This window comes from Ascaphus truei, chromosome 13 (assembly GCF_040206685.1).
Source record: "Ascaphus truei isolate aAscTru1 chromosome 13, aAscTru1.hap1, whole genome shotgun sequence".
Taxonomy (NCBI): domain Eukaryota; kingdom Metazoa; phylum Chordata; class Amphibia; order Anura; family Ascaphidae; genus Ascaphus; species Ascaphus truei.
The window spans coordinates 19,711,130-19,726,934 of NC_134495.1; the positions used below are offsets into that span (position 1 = coordinate 19,711,130).

At 45.4% G+C, this 15,805-nt stretch overlaps 2 protein-coding genes across 5 annotated transcripts; one reads left to right on the top strand and one right to left on the bottom strand.

Moving 5' to 3' along the window:
• Positions 1-611: 611 nt before the first annotated feature.
• UNG (uracil DNA glycosylase) lies at positions 612-9,421 on the bottom strand. Its single transcript, XM_075568794.1, has 7 exons — positions 9,266-9,421; positions 7,644-7,853; positions 6,343-6,438; positions 5,517-5,614; positions 4,015-4,103; positions 3,141-3,319; positions 612-2,744 (listed from the first exon to the last, which is right to left on the bottom strand). Exons 1-7 carry the CDS (start codon positions 9,341-9,343, stop codon positions 2,604-2,606), a joined length of 891 nt encoding a protein of 296 aa, XP_075424909.1. The 5' UTR covers positions 9,344-9,421; the 3' UTR covers positions 612-2,603.
• Positions 761-15,619, top strand: ALKBH2 (alkB homolog 2, alpha-ketoglutarate dependent dioxygenase). Of its 4 annotated transcripts, none has more exons than XM_075568791.1 (4): positions 761-1,138; positions 10,566-10,845; positions 11,824-12,022; positions 14,159-15,619. In XM_075568791.1, the coding sequence occupies exons 2-4, from the start codon at positions 10,575-10,577 to the stop codon at positions 14,475-14,477; spliced, it is 789 nt and encodes a 262-aa protein (XP_075424906.1). In that variant the 5' UTR covers positions 761-1,138; positions 10,566-10,574; the 3' UTR covers positions 14,478-15,619. The 4 variants fall into 4 exon arrangements, with proteins under 4 accessions (XP_075424906.1, XP_075424908.1, XP_075424907.1 ...); XM_075568793.1 differs by having other exon boundaries at positions 10,569-10,845; XM_075568792.1 differs by lacking the exon at positions 761-1,138 and adding an exon at positions 8,421-8,586.
• Positions 15,620-15,805: the final 186 nt, after the last annotated feature.

Genomic DNA, 15,805 nt, shown 5'->3' on the forward strand with positions numbered 1-15,805 from the left:
CATGTATTTATTTAGCTGTGGCAGACAAATGTAGATATAGATGCAGCTCTGGCAGGACTGCAACGTGACACAAGAAAATCAAAGTAAATAAGTGCCAGAGAGCCTGCAATGCATTTGACACTGAAGGGGTTTAAGAGTGGTTTAAATAAAATGATTAAAATGGAGTGCCTTTAAGTGGGTGACTACAGGTCTTGAATCTTGTTACCCATGTCAGGGGAAAAAAAATTCCTTTTTAATGATGGTACCTTTCACAGGAGAAATAATATTAAAGAAATATTGTACATGTTAGAACACTTCGCTCCCTTCTTGGAAGTTACAGCATGAACCGATTTGTTTTAAAACCCCTTTGTTTATCCACTTCCAAAGATACTTACATTATTTCTGCTGTCCTTAAGTGACTGTAAATAAGTTATTACTGCCATAAAAAGTAACCCCTTACATTTCTGCAAAGCTCAATTTCCTCTGTGTGTTTTATAGACACACAAACTACAAAAAGAAACCGGCTCCAAAATAAACAATGCAATCCTGCCAAAATCACAGCATTGTTACAGGCGATAACAAAAATCGACAATGTTCATGTCAACAAAATGTTTTTTTTATTTCAAAACGTTAAACAAGAATACATGTAGCTTATTACAGCAATGTTTTAAATCCATGCTGCCTTTCCTAGACACAAATGTTACAAGACCATAAAATAATTCAGATTTTACAAAAATACATACCATTTTTTTTGTGGATCTTGGTAAAATATTTATAATTTTAGGATTACAGGAGCGAATGCTCTAGAAATGTGATCAGTGACATGTTACTTTAAAACCCTGATATATAGAGCACTAGGAGGAATTATTAAACTTTGCGCTGCCAGTCTGCTGCTGCTCATATCTCATGTAGGCTGCATGTCCAGATGTCTTCCAAATAAATCCGTCAAGATTCCATTTACTTCTTCTCCAAGTGTTTGTTGAAGCAAGAATTGCGACACAGTCTCGCTCTCTCGTGTATTGGTTTTGTCTGTCAAGTTGGGAGCCTGTTTTGCTGACGGAATGGAACGTTTGGCCGCGGTAAACCACAGCCGGCACTCAGCTGCAGACGGACTTTCCGCCGCCACCGATGGAATCTCCATCGCCGGACACTTCTAAAGGTAAGTTTTATTACCTTTTAAATCAGTTAGTTTAAAGGGTTTTAGCGGCTAGGGTAGGGGGTTAAAGGGTTTTAGCGGTTAGGGGGTTAATTTAAGGGGTTTAGCAGTTAGGGTAGGGGGTTAATTGAAAGGTGTTTAGCGGTTAGCGTATGGGGTTATTTAAAAGGTTTTAGCGGTTAGGGTAGGGGTGTTTAAGGCAAGAGCGTAGGGTAGGGGGTTTTAGGGCATGGGGTTTAGGCACTTACCTTAGAGGCGAAATGGCCGGCGGCGGCGTGAGTCGTGGCAAAGCGCCGGCGGTCATTTGGTCGCGACCAAATATTCTAGACCGGTTTGCCAACGAGAATGAACATGTGGTTTATGTTATTAGATCATTGTGAAGTTCTGCGCTGGTTCCTGGGTTTTTCTTTTCTATCTTTTCAGTATTTTTTTGGTGCCCCATCTCACATACATAAAAAGCAGCAGATATTTTTTCCTTTGCAGATTCAAATGCAATGTTGAATTGCATCGCGTGTGTATATGCCGATTTGTTAAAAACAGATGATGTTATAGTCAGCCAGGCACCCATGTTATTTATTAGTGAAGGCGACGGACTTTTAGTGGGTGACACAACAGGTCCCTCGGTTGAATCTGGTTAGCTGGAAAGGAAACGTCCTAGTAAGTGACGACCCCTTTCCCAGGAGCAACACCATTTAAAGTGACAAATTTGGGGACATACGCCTGCCATGTCACTATATAAACGGTAAGAAACTAGGTGCTGGCTACTTGTTTATTTCCATTGGGCTCCTACATATGTCCTATTAACAAAGCTGGTAATATGTGAACTTTTAAATATATATATTTTTACTATTAAAATGATATGAAGAAGCATTTTAACAGTGTTGCCCAAGAGGGCTTTGTTTACTGAAGTGCAATAGCCACCATGGTTAATCGTTATGGATCAAGAGAACGATCAATAATATCTATTGCTCTTTAGTCAATATAGCCCAAAGTATCCATGTTTTTTTGGTGTCGCAGCGAGCACCGCGGAGCCGTTGCAAAGTTCAGTAGTAGTTATAAGGCAGGCACATTATCTTGTGGGCATCTAGGTCAGGAGTGGCCAACTGCAGTCCTGAAGAGCTACCAAAAGGTCAAGATTTCAGGACATCCCTGCTTCAGCACAGGTGGCGTAATCAGTGGCTCGGTCAAAGACTGAGCCACTGATTGAGCCACCTGTGCTGAAGCAAGGATAACCCCAATACCTGACCTGTCGGTGGCTCTTGAGGACTGCGGTTGGCCACTCCTGACCTACATGCAGCTCTCAGAGGCGTAATACTTAGCCGCTCTGCACAGAAACATAACCCATTAGTGTTCTGTTACGTTAGCTATTTTCATGAACCAGCCGCCTTCCGATTGAGTGCTCTGCACTGCATCGTCGTCTTGGCCAATACCGCGTAGAAGACCTCTGGTCTCGAAAGAGTCCGACCCGTCACAGGGCCTTCCAGTCAACGGGATCCTTGCCCAAGTCCTGCAAGAAGGTGTTGGTTCTGGAGAAGTGATGGCAGCCGAAGAATCCTCGGTGGGCCGAGAGGGGAGAAGGGTGGACGGTTTGGAGAACGTGGTGACGCTTCTGTAAAGAGGGACAGGGGAACACACGTTTAGGACAAACCTCCCTGGGATTTACCATGTGATATAGATGTGTCGAAGGAAAAAGCGGTCTCAAGGAACAGATGCCTTAGCTAAAGGAAATGTTCAATGCTAGAGGACCTCGTTCTAGACCAGGTGTGCGCAGACTGGGGCACCCCCCGCCCAGGGGGAGCCGGCATGTTGCTGCCGCACACGCTCAACCTCTTAATCCTGCCCTAAAAAAATAATAATAAATGTGTATTCCCTCCTGATATACCAATTAGAGATAGTGACACACAAAACAATTACACCCTGAAGGGGTTGCGGACTCTATGCTTTCAGCCCTGTAAAACACCCAGTACAGAAATGGGCCATTCGGAGTCATTATAACAGCCCATACCCGGTCGATACTGCTGCCCTTCTTCTGAGCGTAGGCTCCCCACAGCATGAAGACCACTCCGTCCAGGTTCTTGTTTAGCCAGGAAACCACCGAGTCTGTGAACTGCTCCCAGCCGCGGTCCTTGTGCGAGTTGGCGTTATGGGCCCGGACAGTCAGCACAGCGTTTAGGAGGAGGACTCCTGCATGGGGGAGAGGGAGAGAGGGGATATCAGGCCAACTCCAGTGTCCCATCATGCATTGCACAAACAAAAATCGGTTGCTTTGACCCCATCACTGCCGGGGTTGTTGTGTAATGCATTACAGCAGGGGGCGGCCAACTCCAGTCCTCAAGGGCCACCAACAGGTCAAGTTTTAAGAATATCCCTGCTTCAGCACAGGTGGTTGTCGTTGACCGAGTCACAGGGATATTCTTAAAACTTGACCAGTTGGTGGCTCTGGAGGACGGGAATTTGCCGCCCCTGCATTAATCTCTGCAAGCAAAAAGGGTGAGAAAGCAGCAACAGCAGCAGAGAGAAGAAGAGTCCCAATGGCAGCCAAGTTTAAAGCAAAGTGCTTCTCTGGCATGAAAAGGATTCAGGAGGGCAGGATCAAGTAGGATATTTATTTTGGTTGGACGTTTGGACTACAATATTTCTGTGATCTCATGGGCATTTACAAATGTCACTTACAAAATAAGCTCAGAGTAATGAACTGGAGTGCTGGACTATCATTCTTGGACACGGCTTGGGGGAGAGGACCCCCTCTCAGCCCGAGCACCAACCTCTATACTACTATCCACTGTACTCCACAGGGTGAAGGTTTCAGGAAGTCTTTCTACATAACACAGCCTCGTGTTCACGTTCAAAATAAAGACGCCACGTCGACCAATTCTCACCTTGTTTGGCCCAGCCAGTCAAATCACCGTGCCCCGGATGTACAAAGCCCTCGATGTCCGTCTCAAGCTCCTTGTACATGTTCTCCAAGCTGTGATGAACACACCACGTTACAGGCGATTAATAGATTCAGGGGGGGGGGGGGGGGGGGAGGGGAGGGCTGTTGCGACTTCTACCAAACTCTCCCCCCCCCCCGTCATTAGGTGTGCGACACTGTGTATCAGTAACAATTACGGACGTGGACACTCTAGCACCGACACTCTTCCCCGTCCCCGAATGGAGAGCAAACCCCATTCTGCGCCTCTCGCCCCCCTCTCTATAACCAGAATAAGCACAGCAGTGATGCCCGATACATTAGTCACTACCGGGACTAGTAACAGCGCACCCAATCAAGCGTTGCTCTCGCGCTAGTAAAGCATTGTGACCGGCGCTGGTGCCGGTCAGAGGTGACGGACCGTTAAGCGATCACTGCATGCAGCATAGGCGCCAGATGTCAAATTTTAGGCACCTGGCATTTTTCAGCCATGAGACACAGATGTTTATCTATGTATCAATAATAACCCTTTGGCCCCATATACATGTCAAACACCTCATGCTATTGACTATATCAATGTCTGTTGCCTCTTTTCTCCATGCAGTGGAGGAAATTCAAAAAGACCCCGTATAACATTGGTAGTGTATGAGCCTTGATATGGTTTGACCAAAAGACTCAACTAAATGACACAAACTTATGACAAACAAAAAAACAAAACCCATGGAAATTAACCAAATCATTTGTCATATTGGATATGCATTGAGGCGTCTTTGGTTCATTTTCTAAAACACAATGTTTATACACCATTTTGAACACACACACATCCCAAACCCCCCCCCCCCTTAACCCAAGGGCCGGAGCAACAAAAGAAGCAGCACCTCCAGGGAAGAGAAACAAGATGAATGATAAGATTAGAGATTGAGATAGACTACAACAACACTTTGAAGACTGCTGAACTAAAACTATATCTATAACCATCTTTATAACGCTTCTCTTTTTTTGGAAGACTAATAAATGTATTTCATTTTTTTATAGAATGCGACCAGTTTGGGAAAATCTATATACTTGCAGTTTATTCTGCACCCTACATAAGTTTCTATTTTTCTTGCGCAAGAGCAGCTCTCTGGCATATCCTAATACTTCAATTACTAGAGTTCATACATTAGTTCAGGGGTGCGCAAACTTACCAACATGCACTCCCGTTCCCTCTCCGTCTCGCGCCCCCCTTCAAGCACGACTCCAGCGTTATTTGATGCCGGTTGCCATGGAGACACGTCGCTGGAACTGCAGGTAAGTGAAAGTTACAGAGGCCTCGCGCGATCCCCGAAGGCATTTAAATGCCTGGGAAGCGCGGGCCTCTGTAACAGCCACTGCCGCTCCCACCCCTCCCTCTAATCAGAGGAGTTTCCCCATCTCCTCAGACAAACAAGAGGTTAAAAAGAAATGACACTCCTGAGCAATTGAGAGTACCTGGGTGGAGGTGGCACAGGCTGCTGAACGCTGAAGCACAGCCCGTGAGCTTGCTTGGGTCCGTGGTACGGGTCCTGTCCCAAAATGACGACCTTTACCTAGATAAATACACAGATTTTGTAGCATTTGCAAGTGTCTAAACGGTGATATCACCAACACTGCACATAGTCCCGATGAAGCCAAGCGAAACGCGTTGGTTTTACTGGTGGCAGTGTTTCTCAAGAGAGCGTGGTAATGTCAACCGAGATGCCTGGTGGGTGCTGAATGCAGAAGAGCGTGGAGAAGCAGGACAGGAGCAGCGTACACTAAGTGTCGCCTGTGAGTCAGCTTTCAGAACGGGGCACACATCTCAAAGGCTCCTAGTCAATGGAACTTGTGTCACTTATACAGAAGGACAACGTGAAGAGCGTCTTCCTAATATCTACCTCCACACCACGCCTCCTGAAGTGATTGAACGTTACATCTTATATGTAAGTGAGCATTGTTGGCTACTATTCTTTTTAATATATTCATTTATTTGTCCGTAGTTGTGCTGGTCTATTCTTTCTCTAAATAGTCACACATACAGCACCTTTGTAGGAAAAGGGGGCCACAATGTTAAGAAAAGACGGTCTCAACAACAAGACATAATGGAACATTAAATAAAGAAAGCTTGTATGCCAGCCTTATTCCTGATCATTTTATAACTACATGGCGTTTGTAACGATCCCTAAAAAGAATTAACGTATAGGGTTCCAAACACACACCGTATACATGTATAAAATAATACACTGTATTTCTACTTCTGGGATCCTCAAGTGGAAAAGCACCGTTATAAAGTACATACATCTCTGATGTCGCACATCTGTGTCCAGCTGAAGACCTGGTGCAAGGGAGGATACACTGTATATCGCTTTCTTTCTTCTGCAACGAACCCTGCCAGCTAGAAAGAAAAAATACCCTGGTTAACGGCATGTCAAACTGTATAGATCAGGATTGGCCAACTCCAGTCCTCAAGAGACACCAAGAGGCCAGGTTTTAAGGATAGCTCTGCTTCAGCACAGGTGGCCCAGTCATTGACTGTTCTGAAGCATGGCTATCCTTAAAACCTGACTTCTTGGTGGCCCTTAAGGACTGGAGTTAGCCGCCCCTGGTACAGATCGATACAGCTTATTGCTATACTATTGGGTTTATCTTAAAGCAGTTCAAGCTGCCGATTAAAAAATAAAATAAAATTCCCATTCAATGTGTGCATCAATACAATCTAGACACTGACAAGTAATTAGCTAAGTTGCCGACCAAGCCGTTCTCCTGTGATCGATTGGCGAAGATTCGGCTCGGGGGGTTCACTAAAATTTCTGTCAGTGCATCAGAAGAGGACCCAAGATGCATAGTTCTGTGGGGAAGATGTGACCAGGCAGTCACTAGATACAATTGGTTCACTGCTAGAAAGAGTGCAGGGCTCAAAAAGGGACGTGCCAGAGCCTGTTTTAGAAGTGGATGTGACTTTGTAAATGGTTGCTATAGGAACAAGAGAAAAAAATGTTTGGTACATATTTTTTAATGCTACAAGTATTTTCTCTTAGTACAGAACTGACTTATTAATAAAAAATCACATGTTCTTTCACCCCTTCATCGCATTGCCAGCCTCTTAAGAGTTGACAATGTCCTGGCAACCTAAACTCCCTCATGATCTGCCAATACAGGCAGTCCTCGGTTATCCGACACAATGTGTTACTCAAAATGGCGTTGGATAGCGAAGCGTTTTAAAGCGAATCACATTTTCCCATAGGAACGCTGTTTAAATCAAACTTTCCGTTCCTGAAGGCATTTTTAATGCTAAAATACACAAAATATTTTACTGAAGCAATAAGATTATGCTGTACACACATTATGATGTAAAGATTCTATTTATTGAATCCAGAACTGTATAATAAAAACTGTTAGACATGTTTAAAGGCATAAATACACCACAAAACCTTCACACAGACTGATCTGGACGATTTCCCCGACTGCAGCTTTCTGATTGACAATGTTGCAACTTTGCAAAGCGTCGGGTAAGCCATTTTGGCGTCGTAAAACCGGCCATAGGGATGCATTGGACAGCGTCGGATAAGCCATTCGTCATAAAACGAGGACTTACTGTACCTTTATAAAGTAGGGTTTGGCAAACTCTGCATTCAGCTCCTGTCTCCAGCTCTCGCCCAGCCCCTCTGGTGTGTAGCGGGACGCAAGTTTCTGCAAGGCAGCTGCTTTGTTCCTCTGGATCCGGCCCAGCTGTTCGGGGCTCAGAGGCGGGGAGACTATTTTGGGGCTCTCATCTTCCTCTGCTGGCCTTTTCTTTTTCTCTGGAGTTGTCTGCGGATCGCGAACAGAGCAGGAGCGGGTAAATAACCTGAACGCAGCATTTTTTGCAGAGAGAAAAATGCAAGCTTGCCTTGCCCTTATTTTACATGTGGTTATCATCTTCACTCTTTAAATTGAAATAACTGCAGATTTAATAATCGGCTGCAATGTACAAGCAGGGAGTATTTTGCATTGACTGTAAATCCAATTGAAAATAAATTCTAGAACAATCACGCACTCTTTAAAAATAAATTGTAACTATAATTTCATAATTAAGTCCAGACTGCATGTAATTTAAGCATATTGCTTTTAAATTGTCAGAAATATCTTTAGGTGGCGCTAAATTTATATGTATATCAGTCAAGTATAACAGAAACAGTTCTCTTTTCCCACCCCCTGCTGCCATGTGCTAATACACTTCCGGGTCCAATCAAGACAAACATGCTGTCTTTTCGCGGCAAAAAAAAAAGGGGGGGGGGTTAACCCCGCCCACATAACACTTCTTGCACAGCTATTGGCTGCCACTATTACTAGCCCCGCCCTAGAAAGCGCGCCACCCCCCAGTGAAACTGAACAGCATCTCTTGCTGCAGGTGATGATGATTTAAAAGGACACATGATGCACTGCAGGAGATCAGTTGGCCTGAGCCTTTTCTGCATTTATTTTCTTCATACATGTGGCTGGTAAAAAAAATATATAGGGAGAGTTTATCAGCACAGATCCGGCCAAATAACAGGCTAATAAGGTAATGCATGTAACTATTACCCATCCAAAGTAGAAGTGTGTGTATATTATTTTAAATCCCTCTTGGAAGTTCTATACGTACAAAACATTTGAAGGCAATTGATCTGCAATTAATGTAACTTATTCCCTGACCCTTGTAGAATCGCACTTACTCTGTCATGATGGAACTGGGTTGCAGTGATGTGCTGCAGCTGTAGGGACTAATTACACCCACTATCCCCATCCAGATAATTGCATTTAGGATCATAGTTATTGCATTTAAGCCATATCAGGCTATGTACAGCAACAGCATGACTTGCAATGAACACCTTCCCTATGACATGCCGTAGTGCATTTTAACATTAACATTGCTCCCTCACCCTTCACGGGGAGGGGGGCTGCTTGCTTTACACTGGATTGAACTCGGCTCGCCTTGCAGACGTGATCTCAGACCAGATCGCCTTGCTGCACCTGTGGGGGGTGGCTGCAGATCATTGCTCTGCAAACCAGGAGGCGACATGCAACCCCCAAGTAACCATTTTCACCTAGACCCCCATTAATTGCCCCCTATGCATACATGCCCTATTCATTCACACCTCTAACCTACCTCCCCCCACAGGTGACTCCAAGTCATTGCTCAGCACAGAGGGTGCCTTGCACCCCCGACCCCCATGTATATGAGTCGCCCTTCTCGTCCCTACCTCCCCCCACGCCTCCGGGGCGGACCTCTTCTTGGAGACCGGCCCGAAGAAAGAGTTGATGGTTTTCTGGCCGATCATGATGCCCCTGCCCCTGCTAATCTTGCCGGCGCTCGGTGTGTCCGTGCTGGGGCTCTGGCTGCAAACATTTGGCGCCAAAATTCGGAGTAAAGCGCGCATGCGCTGTGGGGAATTCCTGGCAGGGGTTACCATGGTTACATCCATCACTACACAGAGGAAGTGGCCCTTTATTCAGTATAGGGCGCTAGCCATCACTGTGCAGTATCATATACTCTTAATGGGGGTCAGCAAAATAATAATAATAATAATAAAATCACAATGATCCTATTAAAAGGGCATTCAATGGTCGAAAACTTCACTCCTAGGTGTTTGTAACTAAGACATATGTGTGAACCACTTATAAAGGAACATTATCCTGTGGAAAATACATAAAATATATATATTTACACTATAAGGGCAGTTTTGGTACTGGCTATATTAAGTGTCTTAATAGTATTTTATATTTTACCATGTGCTGTAATTAGCTGAAGGTTCTGAGAATCAGCCAATAGGAGCAGAAGGCCGTGATTATACCAGAAATCGCCGGGGACGCTGCGCAGCTTCAAAACAAAGCAATAGAATCAAATGAAAGCGCACATACTAACCGCGACGGTAGCGCCGCGAAGTGCTGCAAAGCTTCTGTCTCACGAAGAGATCTGAGAATGTGTTTTTCCCAGGTGACGGCCGCATCACGTGATTGCCTCGGGCCAGTCACAGCGCACCTGAACATCGCACGAGAGAGAGAAATGATCTGGCCATGTCTCCCTGCAGTAGCGCTACAAATCGCTTCTGCAAGTGCGCATGTAGCGTCACTACGATGACGTCACCGGATCTCTTTGCAGCTCTGCAGTTTCTGGTATAATTGAGGCCGAAGGGTGACATTTGAATGTTAATTCTTGCTCATAAGTGAATTCATAGCTTGGTGGCTGCCGGGAGCTGTATAACCACCCTTTAAAAAAAAAAATGTTTTAATTACACATTACTTTGCATCATTATTGGTTAAATACAAACAATATTAATAACGTTTGTGCTCCTTTTCCCTACAGGTTCATCACACACATTATAAATAGACCCTGTGTAGTATAACGTTTTCTGCATCAAAGACTTGTGTGTCAAAATATTTGAATTTTTAATAAAACAGTCCTCAAGTGTTTGTTTAGTAACCAAATCCTATAAGATTATTTTTTTTCCCCGGGGAACACTGCACATTGAATTGACAAACATCATTTTTTTTTTTTTTTAGCAGAAAACAATGGATACATTTGTAATTAAAAAAACAACAATCAAAGGTAGGAGGGGAGACGCGGGAGAATACGCCGATCTCGCTGCTGGGAAAGAAGACGAAGAGATGTCCGGGAAGAGGAAGAAGACTGTAGAAGGAGCTGGAACTTTAGCGACGGCGCATTATACGTGGAAGAAAATCCAAGCGGAGGGTCTGGATTGTGACTACACATCGCTATTCAGCAAGGCCGAAGCAGGCGAGATCTATCAACAGCTAGAACAGGAAATGGTATATTTCTCAGGTAATCCAGAGCGTGCTCTCTTCTGGCCTTTGGTGTGTGAGATCCCAGTTGGAGTCAGTGGACAGGGCATTATATCAGTAGGAGTGAACTAAGGCTGACGCTGCGGATTTTGAAGTGGGTGAAGTGTCACTCCTTGTGCCACAAGCACCAAATAATGACATTGTAAGGTGTGTGAAAAGGGGGCATTTGCCTTAAAATTGCGTTAAAAAGCAGAAATAAAATAGTAAAAATGACTAAGATTAAGCTACAATAATTAGTTTCCGGCTCCCCCCCCCGCCTCCATCACCCCCACTCACCCGCAGCTCCCCTCGCGGCGCCCTTACCCCTGCTTGGCCGCGGGGAGGGGGTGGCGCGGCCCGGCTGAGTGCTCACCTCCCCGCTACCTTCCCCTCGGCACGCCTTCCCCCCTCACCCTCCGCTGCTCCGCCATCACCTTCTGCCACGCGCAGCGGGACAAGCCGGGGGGAGGGCGGGTGAGCAGGGCAGTGGTGGCCACGCAGGACATGCCCTTCACTCCGGTCCCCTTGCCCACGGCGCTCCCTTGGTTGCCCGTGCGGTGCGGTGAGATGGGCGCTGGGGGGGGGGGCCGCCAGTTCGGATCGGCGGCTGTTCCACTCTCCCTCCCCCCTCCTCCTGTCCACTGTGTGTGCGTGTGTGTGACAGTGTGTGTGTGTGTGTGGGACACTGTAGGGGGGGAGACAGCAGCTGCGCATGGGGGGGGGGAACAGAGAAAGAGAGGGAGAAGCGGAGAAATAGGGTGTAGGAGGGAGCGGAGAAACAGACAGGGAGAGTGGAGAGAGGAGGGAGCGGGACATTTTAGTCTCTCAGCGTGTGTGTGTGTGTAAATTTTTATATCCAAATTATTACTTCATCTTATTTATGACGTTGATGTGAAAGCTTCATTGATGTTGGTTTTTTTTTAGGAAACTTACTGCCATCAAAATGTCAGTTCTTGTATGAACCCTTATTCTCTTGCAGGGGATCTGAGCAGAGTTCAGGTATATGGTAAATGGTACAACGTCCCTAGAAAGCAGGTGACTTATGGAGACGCGGGGTTAACGTACAATTTTTCCGGCATCACCTTATCTCCGAAACCTTGGATTCCTGTACTGGACAGCATCAGGGAGAGGGTGACACAGGCCACGGGACATTCCTTCAACTTTGTTCTGATTAACAGGTAATATAAATCTGTATATGTATATATGATCATCATTCTCAGCCCTTGTCTCCCCACTGCTGGATGACGCCTCCCCATGGATCTTCCAGGTATTGCGGTTGCAGCCTCTCTTCTCCACGTCGCTCCAACATATTTTTGTATTTAATTTCATCTTACTTTTGGTCGCCTTGGTCTTTTAATCTCTCTCCAGTCGAGTGCCATCTTTGCCCAACGATAGTCATTTCTTGCGATATGTCCGGCCCACCGCCATTTTAATTTCTTCCCCCTTGTGGTGATGTCACAGACATTTTTGTTTTTGGTTTCAAACTCATTCATTCTTTTTCCTGTCCCTTCGAGTAATAACCAACATGCATCTCTCCATACTTCTATATATACTCCATGTAAGCGTGTATATAATATATATGTATATTTATATAAAATCACTTTAACATCCTGCAATTTGGAGAAACCTTGTAATTATATGTTGGAATTTCAACTCGCGTTCTCAAACAATGAGAAATTTACCATGGTTTTTAGCCAAAGAAAAACGTGCACAGTTTTATAAGTTCGCTAGCTGTTCACCCAATAAAAGATGAACTCCATTCCATAACCTGAAATATGTTTCTTTGCAAGAGAGTGACCCCTATTTTAGGTTCTTGACGTTGTTTGAATGTAGATTCGTTGGTGAAATTAGCCAACTTTACAAGAACCACAGGAATGTAGGTTAAAATAGTTTGTTAGGATTCACTTTTCGAATTTTTTGGCAGCTAATCTCATTGTTTGCAGGGAATGTATCGAGAGGCCTCTTTCCTGGTTTTAAGCTAACCTAGCCCACTTTTTAAATGACGGGGGGCGGGGGGGTCTTGTGATGTACCTGTGCATGACCAAGTCTATTAAGACTTCTTCCTCCATCAGAGGTAAGTCTGTAAAACTCAGGGCGCACGTTCCATCCAGGGACATGAAAGAGAATAATAATAATAGTGCAACGCAGTATACACTGTCATTTGTGAACTGGAATTTCGATGAATGTTCCACTCATATGGTTCACGTATTAATCAAGCAGCGGGGTTATATAGAGTAACCAACTCTGAAAGACATCTAGATAACCTCTTCATACATTCAGAGCGAATTCCATGAAGATCAAAAGAGAAGGGGGAGGGGAGTTCCACATAGAAAAGACAAGGGAAATATAGTGAAGATTGCTTTATGTATCAGAATCGCAAAGTAATGCACTTGCATACTGTAGGCAACTTTGGGACAGGCATTCAGACCGCCCTGGGTCACAGCGCTGGAGTAAGGCCAGGTCCCCGCTGGCTACTGCAGCGCCCGCTGTGGCGGACGCTGCAGGGACAAAAGCCGCTCCACGATGGGGCCGGGGCTGGGGCCGCCGCGCTGCACCGACAGATACTCACGCTCTCAAGAAAATTGAGATCAGGAGTCGTGATGGAGCACTAGGCTACGCCCCTCGGCGGTTCAGCCAATGAGGGCGAACCTGCCGGGTGACATTATGGCCACTGGGGACGTAGCCTAAGACAGCAGCACTTCCAGACAGCCCTTGATCCTGCTAATCGGCCGCTAAACAGTAGATGATATCACAGGGCTAGATTATCTGGAACCTAATCTCAGCTGCAGTCCAAACTAATGCCTTCCCAAGGTATCTATGCTCAGCAGAACTCCGCCCTCCAGAGGTAAAGAACGTTTGCAGAGAGTACAGGACCTGTAACAATGGGGCTACCTGGCGTAGTTATCGGCTTAAAAATACTTTGGTCAAAGAATTTGACTAAATGAATATTACTTATGAGAGGACAGCTAAGTACTGGACTATATAATTTGTCGTATTGGATGTAGCATTGGGGCTTTGTCTTTTAATGTATAATTTTAACAAAAAAAAAAACCACCAGTTTTATCAAAGACAAAATAAAACCATTCAACGGAAAGAGATGCTACTTGTTCGATGAGCCTAATACAGACTTGCGCTCCATTATTCAGAAGGCAAACTGACCACAATCGTTTATCAAGATCATTATTTTCTTTGTATGGGGGTTTAGACCGCTCTACTTAATTAACGTGACTCTCGCCAACAACAACATGACAATTAATTTGTTACAACAACCTTTGATGGAAGGACCTACTAATCCCACATTTTCTTCTTGGAAGGTACAAGGATGGGAGTGATCACATTGGAGAACACCGGGACGACGAGAAGGATCTGGCCCCCCAAAGTCCCATCGCTTCAGTGTCTTTCGGAGCCCATAGGGATTTCCTGTTTCGGCACAGGGACGCACGCGGTAAAAAGCCATTGCGCCATGTTGAGCCCGTGAAGGTGGAGCTGGCCCACGGGAGCCTGCTCGTGATGAACTTCCCCACCAACGTTTACTGGTATCACAGCCTGCCCGTGAGGAAGAAAGTGCTGGCCCCCAGAATCAACTTAACCTTTCGGAAAATTATCCCCCCGAGGTGCGAGATGAAAAAATAAAGGGGGGGGAAAAAAATGAAATAAATAGAAAATCCATTTAACTTTTCTGGTGCCTGCAACACAACAGCAGCTAATGGGTTAAAACACACATTTTAAAATCTGTGTTGCAGCACTTATAGGGTCAGTCCCTCCTAGAAGCAAAATGTATTAATGGCAGGGACATGGTTAAGGGGTCAGTCCCTCCTAGGAGCAAAGTGTACTAATGGCAGTGACATGGTTAAGGGGCGAATCCCTCCTAGGAGCAAAGTGTACTAATGGCAGTGACATGTTTAAGGTGTTACATTTATTTAACTTTAGAAAGTCTCCATATTAACCCTTTGGCGAATGTTTGCGATGATGATCTTATCCTGTATTATAAGACCGCTTGTAAGATCAAGGGGGAGAGCTATAATTAACAGATAAAGTTTGAGTTACACAGACCCAAAGAGGGGGCGGGGGGGGAGAAAGAGTTTACACGGGAAGTGAAAATGTTACTGGGCGGGTCACTGCCTCTTTCTAAGAACGTTGATTACACTAAAGTGTTAAACACCATGTTATTTTGTGTCTACCGGGGACTGAAACTAGATCACAAGTCCGTTTATTTTTATTTTAAAAGAATGCAGCGCACATTTTCTAAAGAAAGATAGAAAGGATGTTACACGTGAGGCTAACCACGGATACGCAGGGCACCAATTCAAAGGGGATGTGTGACTCAGTGAGAAAGCGTACACAAAGCACTCGGAACAGCAGCATGTTTGGGGCATATATGGCTACGAATACGCAGTATAAGTTTATAGTGGGCACGCCTGACGGAGCGCACTGGCGTCGCGCGCACCTGTCCGAGCGATTCGTGCTTATAGCGTTTGTGCGACGGGGAGATGTGGCGGACACGTCACACGGCTGGTTCGCCCTCACTGGCTGAAGCGCTCACGTGACGCGGCCACCGCGCAGACAAAAAATACAAAATGATTTGTAGCTTGAAAAATCTGCCTCACGGTTGCTCTGCATCGCGCCTGCGCGCACTATGGCCGCCCTCATCGACTTCCACTGATTTGTTTCCGAGGGGCGTGCTGTCGCGGCCTTACACACACCAATAAGCTACACCGTTTCTGTTTTTTTTTTAGCCTGCATATGTTTGTCAGTAATAAATATGATCTTTAAAAATCTTCTAACATGTTCTGTGCAGCGTGCCAAACACTCAATGCCCGAGCTGAATGCATTTTAACTCTTGGGTGCCCACGGACATAGCTACTACGCCATGGGGTCCGGCGCACATCAGAATGAGGGATTCTAATGTTTTCAAACCACCAGGGATTATAAAGATATCATAGGAATTATAGTGGCATAGA